The sequence below is a fragment of the Natator depressus genome, chromosome 9 (genome assembly GCF_965152275.1).
Source record: "Natator depressus isolate rNatDep1 chromosome 9, rNatDep2.hap1, whole genome shotgun sequence".
Classification (NCBI taxonomy): domain Eukaryota; kingdom Metazoa; phylum Chordata; order Testudines; family Cheloniidae; genus Natator; species Natator depressus.
Window position 1 is genome coordinate 23,724,457 of NC_134242.1, and position 18,326 is coordinate 23,742,782.

General features: G+C 40.3%; 1 protein-coding gene across 6 annotated transcripts in view; it reads left to right on the top strand.

The window, feature by feature from the left end:
* Positions 1 to 18,326, top strand: part of VEPH1 (ventricular zone expressed PH domain containing 1) — a 166,205-nt gene that overhangs the window by 87,636 nt on the left and 60,243 nt on the right. For 4 of the 6 annotated variants that reach the window (XM_074963708.1, XM_074963710.1, XM_074963711.1 and 1 more), the window contains exon 10: positions 12,870 to 13,009. The exons of 1 other annotated variant lie outside the window; for it this stretch is intronic. In XM_074963708.1, the coding sequence (XP_074819809.1) occupies positions 12,870 to 13,009 (140 nt within the window). Of the gene's footprint in view, positions 1 to 3,680; positions 3,788 to 12,869; positions 13,010 to 18,326 lie in introns of all 6 variants that reach the window. One more of the 6 variants, XM_074963709.1, reaches the window with a different exon arrangement.

The following is an 18,326-nucleotide window of genomic DNA, read 5'->3' on the forward strand; positions in this document are numbered from 1 at the left end:
TAATATTGATTTGTACATTGGACTTTACAGTCTTAAAAGGACGCTGAGGTTTAAAACTGTGGGGTCAGATCCTCAGCTGGTATATATTGTCAGTTTACACTAGCTGAGGAGCTGCCCCTATATATTGAACAAACAAACAAAAACAATCACCATTTTCCTCAGCTGTGTTATCACATTTTGTAGGGTGCAGTGCATTCTGAGGTGTTCAGACCCAAAGAGTGTTCAGATTTTGAACTGAATCTGTTCAAATGATTTACACCCTAGGGATAGGAGGTGTGGTGGCTGGAGGTTAAGGTGCTTGACTACACTCCGGAAGATCATGGGTTTGCATCTTGCTTGATCTCACACTGAAAGGCCACCTCCAATTCACATAGCTGCAAAATGGGTACCTGATCCATCAGGTTAGGGCAGTCAAAGGTGGCTGGACATGAGGCTGGCCACTTCAGTAACCTTGTGTACTGTTGGCTATGAAATGGATGTGCCTTAACTACATCAGCCTGAAAATTCATTGAGGGGAACTTTGATGTGAAATGAAGCTGGATGGCTGTCTTGATTGTGGAGAGGGCCTGAGACCATGGTCAAGTTCAGGCCATGGTTGCAAGTGCCTGAGGTCAAAATAGAACAACATTGATGTGTTGGCATGAGTGAATATTTGAAGCTAAGCTCCACATTTTGGTATAGTGTCAGAAGGAAGTCATCTGAAACCTACAAAATTAATTGATTTGGGTTTGCTTCCATTTGGGGTTGAATATTTGGTTCACTTGTTGTTTAAGTTGAACCAGTTTCCCATGTTTGCTTCTTTTCCATACCTTATATGCCTTTTAGACATTCCTGTATATTATGTCCATCACTTCACCCTTATTTAACCCTCTGAATTTTTCCTTGAAAATTTTCACCATATTTATCACACCATTTTACCCTTTATTAAACAAAGCAAAGTAGTTTTCAGCAGCTCACACTTCTCCAGATGCTTTGTGATCTTGTATATTATCAGTGTGCAAGGATCTTGCTTACCTCAAAGGCCAGATTCCCTGGTCTATAACTTCCTGAGGACTCCCCCATCCCTTTATTAAGTTTAAGTTTATGTTAGCTAGAATTTCCAGCCACCTCAGTTTCTCTGTAAGTCGAGTGATTAAGAACAGGATACTCAACATTGACTCCTGGGTATGGTTCACAGACTGTTCACTGACCCTGCTGTGTGCCCTTTGAAAGATCACTTAACCACTCTAACACTCTGTCTCCATTTACCCATCTAGAAAAATAGGGGTAATAGCGAGTGTAGTAAAGCACTTTGAGATCCCTAGATTAAAGGTGCTATACCAGCAGAAAATATTATCATTATCTTCAGTGTCATGGACTTTCAGAGTAAATTCAATGAGGACTACAGCAAATTAGCTTAGAGCTGAAACTACCTTTATTTCTTTTTAGAGAATTTAGCATCGACTATTCCTCCAGTCCCAGTGCAAGACTCACAGCCATCGACGGGGCTTACTGGTTAGTCTTACCGGTTACCACTTAGGATGATTGCATCTCTGACGTTAGTCCCCTTATTTATGCCATTACCATCACCCTTATTCTACACATTCGTGTCCTAGGAACATAGGAATTGCCCTAGCAGATCAGACTAGCAATCCATCTAGTGCAGACCCTGTCTTTGAAATTGGCCAGTACCAGATGCTCCACATTCCAAGCCACCTTTTTCTCTTTTTTTTTCTCATGCTCTCTCTGCTGTGCCTAACAATTCCTTGCTATACCCATACAACTGCAGTTGTCTGTTTACAGTTGGTGAAGGAAGGACAATGTTTCCTCTCTTGCGTTACTGCCGTTTCAGATAATTGATATAATAATACTACCTCTAATACCCACACCCCAAATTGTCACAGGTAACTTGTGTGGCAGGTGACCCATCAGAAAGAAAACATTTGAGTGCCTGTATACGGAGGACATTTTAGAATCTACACATCTCTGGCCAGCTGTTAAACTTTTTTTTTCCAGGGTCAGAGCTTAGGGAGTTCTAATGTATCATTCAAAGGCAAGCTTGGTATTGACTTAACATCAGAATCAGATTGGAAATGTAATGCCATTCAACAAAAATATGAAAATATTATAACATTCTGCATATGCTGTGCCAGTTGTAAGTCATTTCTGATTCTTGGTAGTTCTACAGGATAAAATATAAACAGCAAAAATTGTATAGGATTTATGACAGAAATTCCTTAAAGTGTTGGTGGGGGAGAAATCTAGTTTGCAGTGCTCTGAACCTAAATCTGGGGGTTGTTATGTTTTATGCTGAATTGAGAGATAATTGGTACCATATGACAGACTAGATGGAAAAGATCACAGCTCCCCTGCAGTGTTTGCCTCTGCACTCTTTTGATACATTTAAACATGCCATAAGCCAAACACTGATTTAGAACACATGGGCCTCTGCTAATTCACTATGACCACAAAGTTACAGAGACACAGGCCAATGTTTCTAGACATATTTTTGGCTATGCCAAAATGCATTCGTTGGCATCATATTATTTGGGACTGTATTAAGCCCCAGACTCATCCAAAATCTAAAAATGTATGCATTGTGAAAATTGAAGTGTTAATATACAGAATGGCTTTGTTGTGGGCATTGATTGTGGTTGTCAGGTTTCTAGTGGAATCCCAGCTCTGCAAGGACTGTAATAGGAGCATTAACACACTCCTGCCTGCAGCCTGCACAGATGTGTGATCATAGTGAAAACTAGCAAATCAAGTGCATTTTCATTCTAGTACAGTAATTGGAAGCATTAATTTAAGCATAGGAAATTAACTAATCTCTAGGTGGATCTTGCCTGGCAAGGGGCTAATTCCCTGTGTGGGGTTTGGGGCACTGTGCTGCAAAGGAAACAGGAATTCTGGCTGCTGGGAGGTGAGTTAGATCTGGACTCTTAGGAGGAGCCAGTACTGATGCAACCAGCCTCTCCACTGACTGGAACTATATTTCTCCCCCAGCCAGCATGGCTGGGATAACCTGCTTGCTCCTGCTGCTAGTTCTTGACCCCTCCCTTGGCTCATGGACCAGATAGGGTAAAGCAGGCTTCACTGAAAGGTAAGACAGGAGTTAGGGAAGAATTGGCATCAAGTCCAGAGTGGAGAGGGCCTGGGGCTTAAAGTAGGGAAGGTGGGTAAAGCAGCCCTTTGGAGGAAGAGGAGGGTTTCTGTTGCAGGGCAGAGGGGAGTGTGGAGAGGCTATGGAATTGTGAGAGCTCTTGCTTCCTTTAGGAGAGGGACAGGAAGGGAATTGGACTGGAATCAGGAGAAAGAAAACACAGTCAGCAAAGATGTTCCTCAAAGGGAGTTCAAACAAGTTACCGTAAGCAACAACAACAAAACAGCAGACTCTCCCAGTCTGGGATGCAAACCAACCCTAGGCCTCTGGGTCCAGAGCCCTGCTTCTCTCTCTATCTCCATCAGCAATGACTCCTCACTGGCTTTGGGTAGATGCTCTTTTGAGCTGGTTCATCATTATAAATAGAAATCAGATAAACATGTTTCAGCTTTGAAGATGGGACCCTGCAACAAAGATGCCTTATCACTGCCTGTTTCCACTTGGTATGCAACTGACATAGACTTTTCAGTGTAATGTGGGGGGGGGGGGGGAAGGAGGAAAAAGCATTATAAAGCTAAACAGATCCATATGTTTCCAGATGTGGCTTTTGCCATTCATATTCAGAGAACCAAGTTTACTACACTAAAAGCGGAGTTTGCCCTTCTGGATGCCAATATAACCATATCTTATCCAGGAACATTTCAGGTGAGTATACTGGAGGTGAAATATCTCTGCCTCAGTTGCGACAACACACAATAATCTGACAAACTGCTAGTGCTCAAAATCAAGTTGAAGAACAAAGGGCTTCTCTTGAGGACATTTAAAAATGCCCTTTTCCCTTATTCTTTTCTAAAAATGTATTCTATTGTTTCCATCTTCAAAACAAAAGAAATGAGATAGGTAAAGGAAAGCAGTGAAGGGGAAAATGGTTTAAAACTGCAGTTTTGAAAAATTTCACTGCTTATGGTTGCTTCTGTTTCCTTGTTAAAGACTTGATCCTGCAAATACTTATGTATGTGTATAAATGAAATTTACTCATCACAGTAAAGTTAAACTAGTGGGACTAGTCACACAAAGTTATGCACAGACATAGGTGTTTGCAAGATCAGGGTCTAATATTCTCCCTAATCCAATGACCAGTTAAACTGAGCTAAATATCAAGCAGTGACTCTAATGACCTTACATTGCTAACTTATTTTGCTTTTTTCCCTAGGCCAGTCACTGAATGATTAATTACGTTAAAAACTGTAATATATCTGCTCCTGTGTCTTGCAAAAACAAAATGATGGTTATTGCTTTGCTAACAGTTTGAGATCTTCAGACAGATGTGGTGAAATATTTTTTGACTGGGGTTAGTGGGCCTGGCTTAATGTAGCTTTGCTGTTGCATTGAGTTATGATATATATTTACAATCTGATCCCTATTGAAGTCAATGGGGAGTTTCCCCATTTGCTTCAGTGGGACTTGGGTTAGGTCTTTAATTATTCCCTTTGATATCCTTTATCGTTGTAGTTGTGGTTCATCAATTATTTATATTTTCCATTGTCTCTGCATACGTGTTTTGTATGGTGTTAAATCCATTATTCCTACATTTTTTGGTGTAGCTGTTTGAACCAAAATCCTTTACATATATGACTATGCCTCTACGCAGAGGAAAGGGTCCCATACTCTTAAATTTTAGGGGGGAGGTTATTAATATGAATGTGACATAACTGACAGCCATCCAGCTGTTCAGTCTAATACATAAAATACTCACCAGTAAAATTATATATGTATAAGCTCCTTGTAAAATGAGTCAAAACTATGGGATTGTCCTCACTGCAGGGTTCACTCACGTTTTTATTTGGGTGTTGCCCCTAACCCCAGCTTCCATCCACACACACAACCTCTCACCTAAGTGTGGTGCTGCTTACACTGGAACTACCTGTCCAGACTGGCATATAGGTTAACGCCTGAGTGCTGCTTCCACTTGGGCTGGTAATCTGCTCACATTGCAGTGTGGATGCAGGCTAAATCCCTTGAGTGCTGTCCTCTAAAGTCTTCCCACAATTCCTATGTACCCCAAAGGCAGACAAGTTCTCAATTCATTGGGAAAGAATCACCGAGCAGGCTCATCTTACTGTAGCACTAAGAACACCAGAAGTCCCCCAGACATCACCCCAGATGTCCTAGCACCTTACATCAGTGAGTGTAGCAGCACAGTAGCAGTAGTGGAGTGACTTTGCAGGGTGGTGGCTCATGACCATGTTAGACCAACCTGGGCCCTCACACCCAAGTGCGGATCACCAAACTAATTCTGCAGTGAGGACATACCCTATGTCATGTTGTCTTGTCCCTGACCTTTCCCCTCCCTCCCAATGCAGTGTCTTTTGGCCTAATAGCAAGTACATAGAATCTTAAACAATCTTGTCTCAAGTATATATTAACTTATCATCTATCCTCCAACTCCTTGAGCCAGTGTTCTTAAAATAGCCATAAGATAAGTCAGTCTCTGCTTTGAATCATCTGGGTTTTTTCACAGTAACAGCTTTTAAGAATCCATTTAGTATAGAGGTGTCTGTAGAGTCACTAATCTAAAGGTTGAGTTGGTGTTTCCATAAACATTGATTTAGGTCAGCTGCGGCAGGTTATTAAGAGAGATGGAAGTTGGTTCAAATTGCTAAAAATTTCCTTTCTATTTTTAGAAGTGACAATTAGTTTTATAGTGTTAAACTAGTTCTAGTATAAACCAGTTTCAGGGGTTTTAAAATATAGGATATAATAATATCATCAAGGAAATTCGTGACTTTTTCCCTTCCTTTTCCATTACACATTTTTGGCCAATTATTTTAAAGAGATGCAGAGCCATCCTTGCTGTATTAGCACTTCATTGCTTTAAATAACATCAAAAGAAAGTTATGCCGATCCTGAATTACTGGTGTTTGGCATGATTCTGATTTCTTAAATGTTGGGCAAATTGCTTCAAAACAGTTGCCTTTTGTTGACAAGGATTACATATGTATTGTTGTATCTCACTGATAACATGCAGTTTAGGGACAAACTCATCATCTTCATCAGTGCAAAGCCAGAGTGAATTGTTTGGAGTCTTCATGTGGGGAACACCTAAGAACTGAGTAAACAGTATTCACCTCCACCTCCATGGGCAGGGCAGGGGCAGCCCTTCATCTTCTCCACAGATTCTTTTCCAGTCCAGGCACTGGAATAGAGGCTGAATCTTCTGCACACTCACTGGACATGTGTTTGTAGGAACCTCATAGTGATAGACATCCATCCATCCCCTGACTCCCTCTCTTACCTCCTACATGTTGGACTATGCAGTTCTGCCATGAAGACCACTTCTACCATGAGCATGGAATATGGAATATTCCTGCTTCCTGCTCCCACTGCCCGTCACAGCACAATCACTGTGATTCCTCTGTTTTGTGCGCATGATATCCTTGGATGCACTTACTGTAAATGAATACAGAACAGTACCCTAACACAGAACAGCACTTACTGTAAATGAATACAGAACAGAAACACATTTCTCCCAAAGCTTCAGTTCACCTACTTTATATTGGTGATGAAAGAAGCTTTTGCTCAGCTGTGTATGTATCTTATTAAAATGGGAATGCAAAACTTTGTCACTGTGCTATGCATATCTGCAACTGATTTATTTTAGACCCTTCTACATTATTTTGTAAGCATCACCTGCTGCCTAACCTAATAGGTACATTTAGAGTAAAATATCCTGTTAAGCAGCCAGACCTACCCTCAGTTGCTACGTGTACACAGATGCAAATACACTGACTTGATCTGGATGATCATGACTAAACTTAAATTGAAGAGCTGTGAGTGAGAGCAGATTTTGGTCAAACATATCTCTGCAGTAATGCCACTGACGTCGGTAGGAATTACACCCTAGATACCTTTGATTAATTGTGCTTTTCAAAGCATCACCATGATAGGACTGGGGTAAGTGTTCTATATAGTATATGAACAGCTCAGTTGGGAAGTCACAGAATTCCTTAACAACTAATCTTTTTCAGAAGCATAGCCAAATATGGAAGTCATAAGCAATCTGATAGCTACATAGGTCTAAAACTAATAGAGGACAGAGCTGAAGTTGCAGCAAACTCCAGATCCTGAGATGATGAAACCTTATGAATATGTGGGACATTAGACATCTGGATAGTGAGAAAGTCCTGGTCTCTGGATCTGAAAATTTTAACCCAAATTTGTTCATCTGTATTCATTGTGTACAGGTGCTTTACAAGGAAAAGTGTATTTTGGTAATAAATTGTCTAACATGAATGTCACACAAATACTTATAAACTACGTATCTGTAATACAGAGGTAAAAAGTAACTATCGTTATGAGATGGAATGGGTTGTCTATTGGTTAGGGCAGGAGTATGAACACACACTGGTTCTGTCCCAGGCTGTGCCACTAAGTGTGAGAATATGGACAAATCCCTTAGCTTTCATCCACTTGTGGAAAGGGCACAGTAACAGTTATCGACCTCACAGGGACACTGTGAGGTTTAAGTAATGTATGTTTGGGAGCCCCAGATAAGAGATTTTAGAAATGCATCATTATATTAAAAACATGCAGCTATATGATGTGTTACAATAGGAAATAGCAATTAATGACATCTATTTGATGCACTACTGCTGGTAGTAGATGAGAAGGAAAATCTTTGTGTGGGGTAATGTAACTGTTCCTAAAAATGTTTCAATAAGCTTCTTAAATATGAAAATGTAGCATGTAAGAATCAGTATTGAAATAGCTGGGTGTTTGAAAAAATGCCTGCTATGGGTAGCGTGGCAATTTGCAGGAATATTTTGTGCCAAAAAGGGTAATCTACTAAATAGTATTAATGAATTATGCTGTACTACTGAGTGTGATGCTCCACAAATTCTCTCAACTGACTCTCATGTTAGATTTTGTATTAAAATGTAACTATTCACACTAAAACCTGTAATACTAATAACACCATTGGAAATAGGTTAAAGCTCTAATCTACCAAAGCATTTGCTTAAGCATGTGCATAACTGCACACATGTGAGTGGTCCCAGTGACTTAAATGGGATTATGCATATGCTTACACACTTTGCTGGGTCAAGGCCTAAATGCATGGTCCTAACAGTAAAATGTGCCAATGGACAAAGGTATAGAAAGGCTCTATGCTCCTCCGTCTGTTGCAGTGAAGCTTGGGGAGTTTAGAAAGGTTGTGTCTTTTCCTAAAGTCAGTCACTAAGGACGATATTTCCCTGGGTGCAAAGGACTTGGCAAAACTGCCATATGATTTCAGAGAGGCTGCACATGCAGCCCACTGGGTGAGCAGTTATACAGGAGTATCTGCACACCCCTGCTCACCTCCCAAAAAGGTTTCTGAACTGGCCCTGCTAAAGCTGGCACAAGAAGGTCACTTGAGCATGTCAGGAATAGCATGTTTGCATATATATGGAGCCATTGGCCCCATCAACCAGCAAGGAGGGCTGTCTGCTATTACTATGGATAGCAGCTGTGAGGAAAGTGGCACAGCAGTCACATACATGCGTGCATCCATGCACACACACACGCACACACAAATACTCAGGCCTTATGAAGACAGAGTGGATGTCATCTATCTTTCTCATGAAGGAAAACTGATACAAGGCCCTCTAGGCCTGATTCTCCACTGCCTTGCACCCTGTAAAGTCATCTGCACTTGTGCAAGGTGCATATCAAATGCTACCATCATTGTAAATGAATGGAGGAGTCTGATTTGATTGTACTTTACACTCAGTCTGCACAGACATAACTAACCAAGGTGCAGTGCCATGGAGAATTAGACCCTCTAAAACCTACTCTATTAAAAATGTCTTTGTTTGAATACTGCTTAAACTTAGAGAGAGGGTCCATATAGATGGGATTTAAATTGTGCAAAACCAAAATCATCCCTCGTTTTGCCAATCTTTACTCAATTATATCATTAGCATCAATGGACATTGCATACACAGAATGATTGCTGGATGGGTCCACTGACTGAATAATAAATATCAGGGCCAGATTCCCCATTACATCATGGCTCCTTTGTGATACTCCAGTGTGAAGGGGCCATAAGGCTTTTAGGTCTGGCCTCTGGGAATTCCACCAACATAGGGGAAATCTCCAGGTGGTGTAGAGTCATTCCCCCTTTTGCCATCTCCAGAGCAGGGGCATGAAAGGTTATAGATGGGGAGGATCAGAGGAGTAGAATGAGCATGTTTGATCTGGCTATTCCCAGCTGCTGAAATGGCCTCTTGGGATGATACGCAACTGGACATAAGTTAGAGCAACATCAGAGTTGCTCTTATTTACGCTGGGGGCCTGGCTGGCCCCGCCAGCCATTCTATCAATGGGTGAAGTGCAAAGATGGTGGAAAGTCACAGTTGTGGGCTGCATTTTTGCATTGAGCTTTGCACAGCCAGGACAGAGAATTAGGGCCTCCAAGTCAACATTTTGCAAAAATGGAAACAAGCATCTAAAGGGCTGTCTGTGCTGCCATTCCAGTTAAACCGAGCTTAAATATGATTGGAATCATGCTATAATATGTGGTGCATACAGCCTTCTGTATTAAGAATGTCACACTGAGGGTGCTTTCAGGTTGCATGTCACCTCCATGGTTTGTTCAGAGAGAACTAATATGAATGTGGTTGAGAAAAATAAACAAAGCTAATACTGGTTTCAACAGAAAAACATGAGTGAGCGATGAGGGTCTGTGGGAAAAATAGAAACAGCCTCTCTATTTTGATTGTACTTAACCTTGCAACTACACAGTCAAGCTGTGACCTTTGGAGAGAGTTTGTCTGTTCCAATGAGGCGATCTAATCTCCATTCCAAGTGTTGGTTTGATGTTTTTACACCTATGAATGTATAGATGTTTCTGCAAACTTCCCCACGTCATTTAATTTATTAACCTTTAAATGCAAAACCACCCCCAAAACTAAAACTTTCCATTATTTTTTCTATGAAAATATTTGTATTTGCACTAGTGTCAGTGATGTCTAGATGTCAGAGCAACGGACTGCCTCTGCCACTGTCTTACAGCAAGTCTCGCTGTAAAATGATGGGTTTCAGAGTGGTAACATCTGTGTTAATCTGTATCAGCAAAAAAACCAAACAAACGAGAAGTACTTGTGGCACCTTAGACAAACACATTTATTTGGGCATAAGCTTTCGCGGGCTAAAACCCACTTCATCCGATGCATGCAGTGGAAGATACAGTAGGAAGATATATATACACAGATAACATGAAAAAATGGGTGTGGCCACACCAACTGCAATGAGACCAATTAATTAAGGTGGGCTATTATCAGCAGGAGGAAAAAAACCCTTTTGTTGTGATGATCAGGATGGTCCATTTCAAATTGTTGACAAGAAGGTGTGAGTAACAGTAGGGGGAAAATATTAGCATGGGGAAATAGTTTTTACTTTGTGTAATGACTCACCCACTCCCAGTCTTTATTCAAGCCTAATTTAATGGTGTCCAGTTTGCAAATTAACTCCAGTTCTGCAGTTTCTCGTTGGAGTCTGTTTTTGAAATTTTTTGTTGTTGGAGAATTGCAACTTTTAGGTCTGAAATTGAGTGACCAGGGAGGTTGAAGTGTTCTTCAACTGGTTTTTGAATGTTATAATTCTTGACATCTGATTTGTGTCCATTTATTCTTTTGCATAGAGATTGTCCGGTTTGGCCAATGTACATGGCAGAGGGGCTTTGCTGGCACATGGCATATATCACATTGGTAGATGTGCAGGTGAACAAGCCTCTGATAGTGTGGCTGATGTGGTTAGGTCCTATGATGGTGTCCCTTGAATAGATATGTGGACAGAGTTGGCACTGGTGTTTGTTGCAAGGGTAGGTTTCTGGGTTAGTGTTTTTGTTGTCTGGTGTGTGGTTGCTGGTGAATATTTGCTTCAGGTTGGGGGGCTGGCTGTAAGCGAGGACTGGCCTGTCTCCCAAGATCTGTGAGAGAGGGATCGTCTGAGAGATTGGAGGAAATGCGGTTGTATCTTAAAGCTTGGCTGTAGACAATGGATCATGTGATGTGGTCTGGATCAGACACAAATCAGATATCGAGAACTATAACTTTCAAAAACCAGTCAGAGAACACTTCAACCTCCCTGGTCACTCAATTTCAGACCTAAAAGTTGCAATTCTCCAACAACAAAAAATTTCAAAAACAGACTCCAACAAGAAACTGCAGAACTGGAGTTAATTTGCAAACTGGACACCATTAAATTAGGCTTGAATAAAGACTGGGAGTGGGTGAGTCATTATACAAAGTAAAAACTATTTCCCCATGCTAATTTTTCCCCCCCAACTGTTTCTCATACCTTCTTGTCAACTGTTTGAAATGGGCCATCCTGATTATCACTACAAAAGGTTTTTTTTCTCCTGCTGATATTAGCCGACCTTACTTAATTGGTCTTGTTACAGTTGTTATGGCAACACCCATTTTTTCATGTTCTCTGTGTGTGTGTATATACATTTTCCTACTGTATTTTCCACTGCATGCATCTGATGAAGTGGGTTTTAGTCCACAAAAGCTTATGCCCAAATAAATGTGTTAGTTTCTAAGGTGCCACAAATACTCCTCAGGTGTGGTGTTTTTTGTTGTTTGTTTGGGTTTTTTTTGTTTTTTTTTTGTTTTGGTAAAATGATGGTAACAATAATTCCCTACCTCACTTGGGTGTTGTCATTCTTACTCTGTGAATATTTGCAAAGTGCTTTGAGATCCTGGGTTGGAAGGTGATATTTAAGAGCAATATATTATGAAGATTATTTTATATACTTGATGAGAAGTGACATTTATGGAACCCAAAGTCGTTTAAACTGATGACAGACTCAGAATGCCAAATTGCTCATTGAACCCTGAATAATACTGCTCTTATTGTAACTTTTAGGATGACTGTATTAAGTACTGCTGAATAATAAACGTGTGGCATGCATACTGGTATTTGTAAATATATTTAACTTTTTTTTTCTGGCTTTTAGTCAATCTAGTCAGTGACAGAGTAGGTTGAGTAACAGTGCTCTAGCCAATGACCAATGGCTCAGTTTTTGTTTTTGAAGGGCGAAGTCCTGAAATTCATTATTTTGCACATAAGCCCTATTGAAACCAGTTTTTGCCTGAGTAAGGCCTGGGTGAGAACTGTATAAACATGGGCCAAAAGTGAAGTCTCACTTGGTTGCTACCTAACATGGGATGCTCTTTCAACCAACTCTTTTTTTTAAATAAGAATGAGTTGTGAACAGTTTTAATGTGTCTGTTTTAATAAGCAAGACTGAGAGTGTAAAATACAAGCTTCAGCGCATTCTTTAACAAAAAGGAAGTGATACATACTAAAGGCCTAATTCTGCCCTGTGAAGTCAGCAATAAATGGCTACATAATGTGCAAAACAGTGGATTTTTATATGTGCAGTGGGTGAAATATAGTCCTGTGCACAGGATCAGTACAGGGCCTATGCACCACTCATTATGGCTTATATTCAGTTTAAGTGATACATTGCCTGTGTGCTGGCCCTCTGAGCAGGGCTGAATTTCACCCATTTTGAGTTTTACAGACAGCTAATGATACCGACTAAATGAATATCTACTCTTATCTGCATAAACATTGAAATGTGAGAGAGTGAAAAATGAAGACATAATTGGTATATTTCAGATATGAAAATAGTGGTTTCCTCTAGCCAGAAGCATTGTATGTTTAAGTGTAAAGTGATATCAGGTAGTTAGATCTCTTTTAAGTAGTTAATGTTAATATTGTGTATATTTGTTTCTAGATACTGTTAGAAGTTGTGTAGCAAAGCTGTTCTTCAGCTGCCCCCTGAAGGGTCATTACTGCCTATACAGTAAATCCAGTTTTACACTCATCAGCCGACAGCCTCAGCTATGGATCCATATCATGTTTCTCTTTCAGCAGGTGTGTGCAATACATATAAGTAGTGGCACCTCAATAAACTGTACATGAAAAAACAATGTTTTAACGGTAACCCATTTTGATATGTTTATCATCTCCATCAATGTTACTGTATGTGTGTATATCCTTTGAATTTCCCCTTCTGATTTCTCAGAAGTGGACAGAGTTACTTATAAGCTCTTTATTCTCCAGTGCTTTGCAGTAGAGTGGCATAATGTATGACAGAGTATGTGATTTCTGTTAAATATAACAAATTTAAGATGCCCATATGAAATTAAGAAATCTGAACTACAAACATTGGACCAAAACTGGTCATCCTTTTTCAGGCAAAACTCCCATTAAAGTCAAGACCCCATTCTGCTTCCGTAGAAGTGAATAGGCAAACTTCATCTGATTTCTGTGGAAGTGGAGTCTGGTCTTTGGACTTCAGTAGGCCTTGGTGGTGCTCAGCACCCCTTACTCAAAACTCCCAGAGAGCAAAATCCTGAGTAAGGTCATCAGGATTTGATCAGTGTTGTTCAACTATTGATTAAGATTCTTTTGATGGTTATAGTAAATATATTTCCAAAGAAAGACCATTAATTGATCATGCTTATCTGGAATATATATATATATTGCGGTATATTGAATAATATAAAGGAAAAACAAATCTGCATTCCCAGTTCAAGATGAATCATGATTTTTTTGTGTGTTCGTAATAAAAAAAAATCACCTTCTCAAACTATATATAGTAGTTTAAAGATGCAGTATGCCCAATGTTATTGCAATCTTAGTAATTAGAGATGGAAAAGACCTATTAGATCATTGGGTCAATCTAGCCGCAAGTACAAGGCATAGTGACATAGAGGATAGATCAGATATTAAACTAATGCTACCCTTGATTTTGGCTAAATGTTTACCATGTGAATATTCAAACAAATGTGGTACTGTAAATTGTATTCCTAATGGACATTTGGTTGATTTAACAAATCAGTATATTCCTACATGTTGTATGATGTCCTAGAAATAAGTACACAAAAGATCAGAAAAATGCAAATGAGAAGTAAGAACCATTTTGATTCAACTCTTTCATTTCAAGTAGATATACCAGCAAGCAGATTACTGTACTACCAGTGAGCTGAGCCCTCCCTGCCAGCTCCAGTCTAATTTCAGCACTGCCAGCAGCTGGTGCTGGAGCTGAGCACATTCATCTTGAACCTGACCCTGAAAAGTGATCTTTGCTGTGGCAGCCAGCAGGTCATTAGGGCCTAATGGGGTAAACCCACCACTGTCACAGCTGTGTAGTTTAGCAGGGTATGACAAAGTACAATACCACTCACTGCCACTAGGATTTGGAGCTGCTTCAGCCCCTAAAGGGGTAGAGCTGGATGCCACTGAGGAATTACCACCCTGCAGGACATAGACCACAGGTGGCTGAGGGAGGAGGCACAGAGCAAGGAACACAGATTTCTTCAGTTTTGCACAGCAGAGTACATGACTGTTTGCACATGCTTCCTTCAGCACATGGGTTCAATAGTAGGGTGGAAGCTATAGAGTGGGGATAGAGGATTTGTTATGTGCAGCTATTTCAAATCACAATCATATTCCTTCTGCCTCTGTTCCTGCTTTTCCACACCTAGACGATGCTGGCGGGAGGGTGTGGATGGGTGGGTGTTCTGATTTGGTGGGGATGTGGGGAGGGGAGGGTCTGAGCCAGGTGATGCTGGTTGTTAGGTAGGAGGGGGAAGAATTCTTGGCTGGATTGCGGCTTAAGTGCTCACCCTGCAAAGATCTGAGAGCAACTAAGCCACTGAGCAAGAGGCAAGCTGTTGTCTGCCCCAGCTAGACTACGTAGAGCCCAGGAGGAGAAAAGAAGAAATGTGATCTGCTGGCTTTTAAGGGTGTGGTTCTTTCCTGGAAGTAGGGAAGGGAAAGAGAGACACTAGCATTTGAGGGGCAGAGAGAATTCAGGGAAAGAGAGAAGGTAAAAGGGGAGAAGGAGGACAAAGAAATAAGAAAAGACAAAACAAGTTAAAAATAAAGGGAGGTAAACAAGAGGCTGAAAGACTGAATTTGAAAAGAGAATTTTTTTAAGGAAAAAGAAAAGGTGAAAGTGGCCACAGGGAGAAATAACCTGCATGACAGAAAAATGAGAGCAAGGGAAACAGCTGATGGAAAAGATGTATTAAAATGCATGAGAATGAGCAGAGAAGGAAGAACAGAAACAAGGGCGACACATACTAGGAGAGTAAACAGTCTATTTCTTTATGAACTTATATATAGTCTGATGCCAAAAACATACCATCTTGCTGGATGTTAACAAAATGATTTCAGTCCTTCTCTCTTTGTTGTATATTTTGAATCAATTGTAGTGATGATTTCATCTTTGATTCTACCTTTATTTCCCCCTGCTTAACGTTTTCCTCATATTTTTTCTTTTTAAAAATCTCTCTCTTTAACCCTTTTACCAAGATTACATTGCACTTTGGCGTGACCCTTTCAGTCTTTTATAGAGCTGGGACAATAAGCTTTGCAATGTTTCCTATCTCAACAGATTTCCCGTCCCTCTTCCCCCACCCCCACTGCTTCTGTCTGCATTCTGTTCCTCATCTCTCTCTCTTCTCTCCTCCTGTTTTCTTTTTTTAAATACCTCCTCATCCCCCTTGGGAGCCTCACCTCATTTAGAACTCCTGGACCATGACTGCTCCAGTTACACTTTGGCTTTAGTGTGTTTTTTCACATTTCTGTCTTGGATAATTGCATTTGTTAAATTAAAAGTGCTGTTGCCAAGCTGACACCCTTAAATTTTGGCTCATCTTAACCATAGCAGCTCATATATTGATGCTGTTCCTTATCTGTTTATTTTTTAAAAAAATCTGGAATATACCCCATCTATACTATGCTAGAAACTCACAAGACTACATTCTTCCATCTATGCACAGGAAGTCCCATGTGTAACCCACTATGTACCCAGAAGAGAATAGATCCCTGAATGTATAGGGCTCATCATGAGTCATCTTTCACACCCATTCTGGGGAGAAAGGGGCATAAAGCACTCCCCTGCGTGGGCATCTCCATTTGGTCTGTGTGCATGTGTGAGAGCAGCTGCTGCAGGGGAAGCTGCTCACCCTCCCATGCAGGCACACAGGTAGTGGGCAGGCAGGATTGCAACAATAAGTGGAGTCTTGGCTCTGCTTCTCCAAGGCACTGGCTGGCAGAGCTGAGCCAGGCTAGAAGGGGATGTAAACTCTGCTAGGACCAGAATATTTTCCCTTTTGGAGCAAGGGGGCAGCAGGAACTGAACAGTGACTCCGCATTGGAGTGGGAGGTGTAATTCCCTGTATGAGGAGACATACCTGTGATTGAGCTAGTGTGCTAAAAAGGAGTGTAGCTGTGGCAGCACGAACAGAAGGATGGGCTAGCTGCCCTGAGCATAAACCCATGATCTTGGACAGGATCATACTTGGGGTGGCTAGTCCCTTCTGCTGCTTGCACTACCTGGGCTATGTTTTATTTTTAGCATGCCAGTGCAATTAGAACTAGTACAAGTATGTCTCCTTGAGATGAAAATGACACCTTCCAGCTCTAGTGTAAACACACTTAAGAGTCTCATTCTGTCCCTGGTGTGCTCCTGGGGCAGTGAAATTCTACATTGCCCCTTCCTGTGGGCTTGTGGTAACACCATGATCTAGTCCTTATTTCCCTAGGAATTTGTTTTTTTTTACCATCTTTTATATCTATGGCTTTGTTTCTATTCTGAATTACTGGTTAATATAGGGGTCCTTGCAGCTTTATTCTTCTATTGCTTTTGAAATAATTGTAGTAAAAATTACTGCTGAACATCTAGAGCCCGATTCTGGTGCCAGTGAGTCCACAGCAATACTCCCATGGGCTTCAGATGTGCAGGATCAAGTCAGTAACATTTGGTTTTGTGTCCTTGCAAATACACTGTACACATAGCAGTGTTTATGCCCTTCTGTGAAAAAATGATGTTTCTTATTATGTTGTATTCACTATTCAACCCCATTGTGCAGTAACATAAAGTTTGATGTATCGTAATTTACACTTTTTTCATTTGTTTGAAACTCTAAAAGCTTTTACATACTGTGTCTGTTTAACCATTTTTAAATTAAATATCATGCTACATTCATCCCTGGTGTAACTCCACTGACGGCAGCGGAATTGCGCAAGGCATGAATTTGGTAGAAAGTATATTTATAATATGTTAGCATTTACCAAATGTAGTTAATAACTATAAAAAAGTCATTTTTGTCCCAGATCCAAGGAATTCCATGAGTTACCTTATTTTTGTGAATAAATGCAATGTTTTGCCATTTTTTATCCTCTTTTTGTTGAGTGCAAAGGAATAATTTTCCTCTCATATCTCCATAACAGATCCTGACTTCTGTCTTCTGTTCTCCCTATAATTGTGAAAGTCTTGGTTAATAATTGTAATATGCTTTGAAATCCTTGGCTGAAAGTTGTGGAACTGCAAATTATTATTATACGTATTTATTATTTCAAGATGGGTGGATTTTATCTTCATAGAAGGAGCAGAATATTTGACTTCAGAGCTGTTTTGTAGATTTGAGAGGAGACTGTTTTTCCAATTAAATGATTATTAAGAACAGAAATGAAGGTAGAATAATGGATGATCTTGGAGGAAGAAAGCATGGTATTTAAGTAGTACTGAAATTTTCTGAAAATGCAAGACCGTAATGTCCAGCTGAAGAGGAACAAATCTAGGTCAATTTTTCAAGTTTGATTTATTTAGTAAGCTTTTTCCTACAGCAAATTTTGCATCAAATGATATAGGTCAACTCTACAGCCTCTGGCTTAATTGGTCTCTTCAGGCTCGAAACTGTATAATAGGCAGTGTTGGTAGTGCCCCCTATTTTTAAGGTTGTCTGATATTTCACATTATAAGACCCTGTTTTCAGTTGCTTGTAACTTTGCCAAACTTTAACTGTTTGGGTTGAAATTTTCCATGCAAAGGTGTCCCTTAAGCAGAAATTGTTCTGGAAAATGTAAGCTAAAATGGTTTAGCCATGTCTAAGAATGTGTCTAGGAGAGTATATGTTGTTTTGCCCATATTAAAAAAAAATCAGGGTGACGCTTTCTTTGAATCCCTCTGGTGCTCCTATACTAGACTAGAAATTTGGCAAGGGGTGCCTTTATGTCAGGGACATGCCTTTTGCCACTCCTGTGAAAATATGCCTGAATTTGGCCAAGTTCTAAATCTCTGAAAAATCACAGTTCACACATGCCCAGTAGAAATGTCTTAGATTTTTAGCAGCTAAATTGCCTGAAACTTGCATCCACATTGGGCATGCTTCAGCCC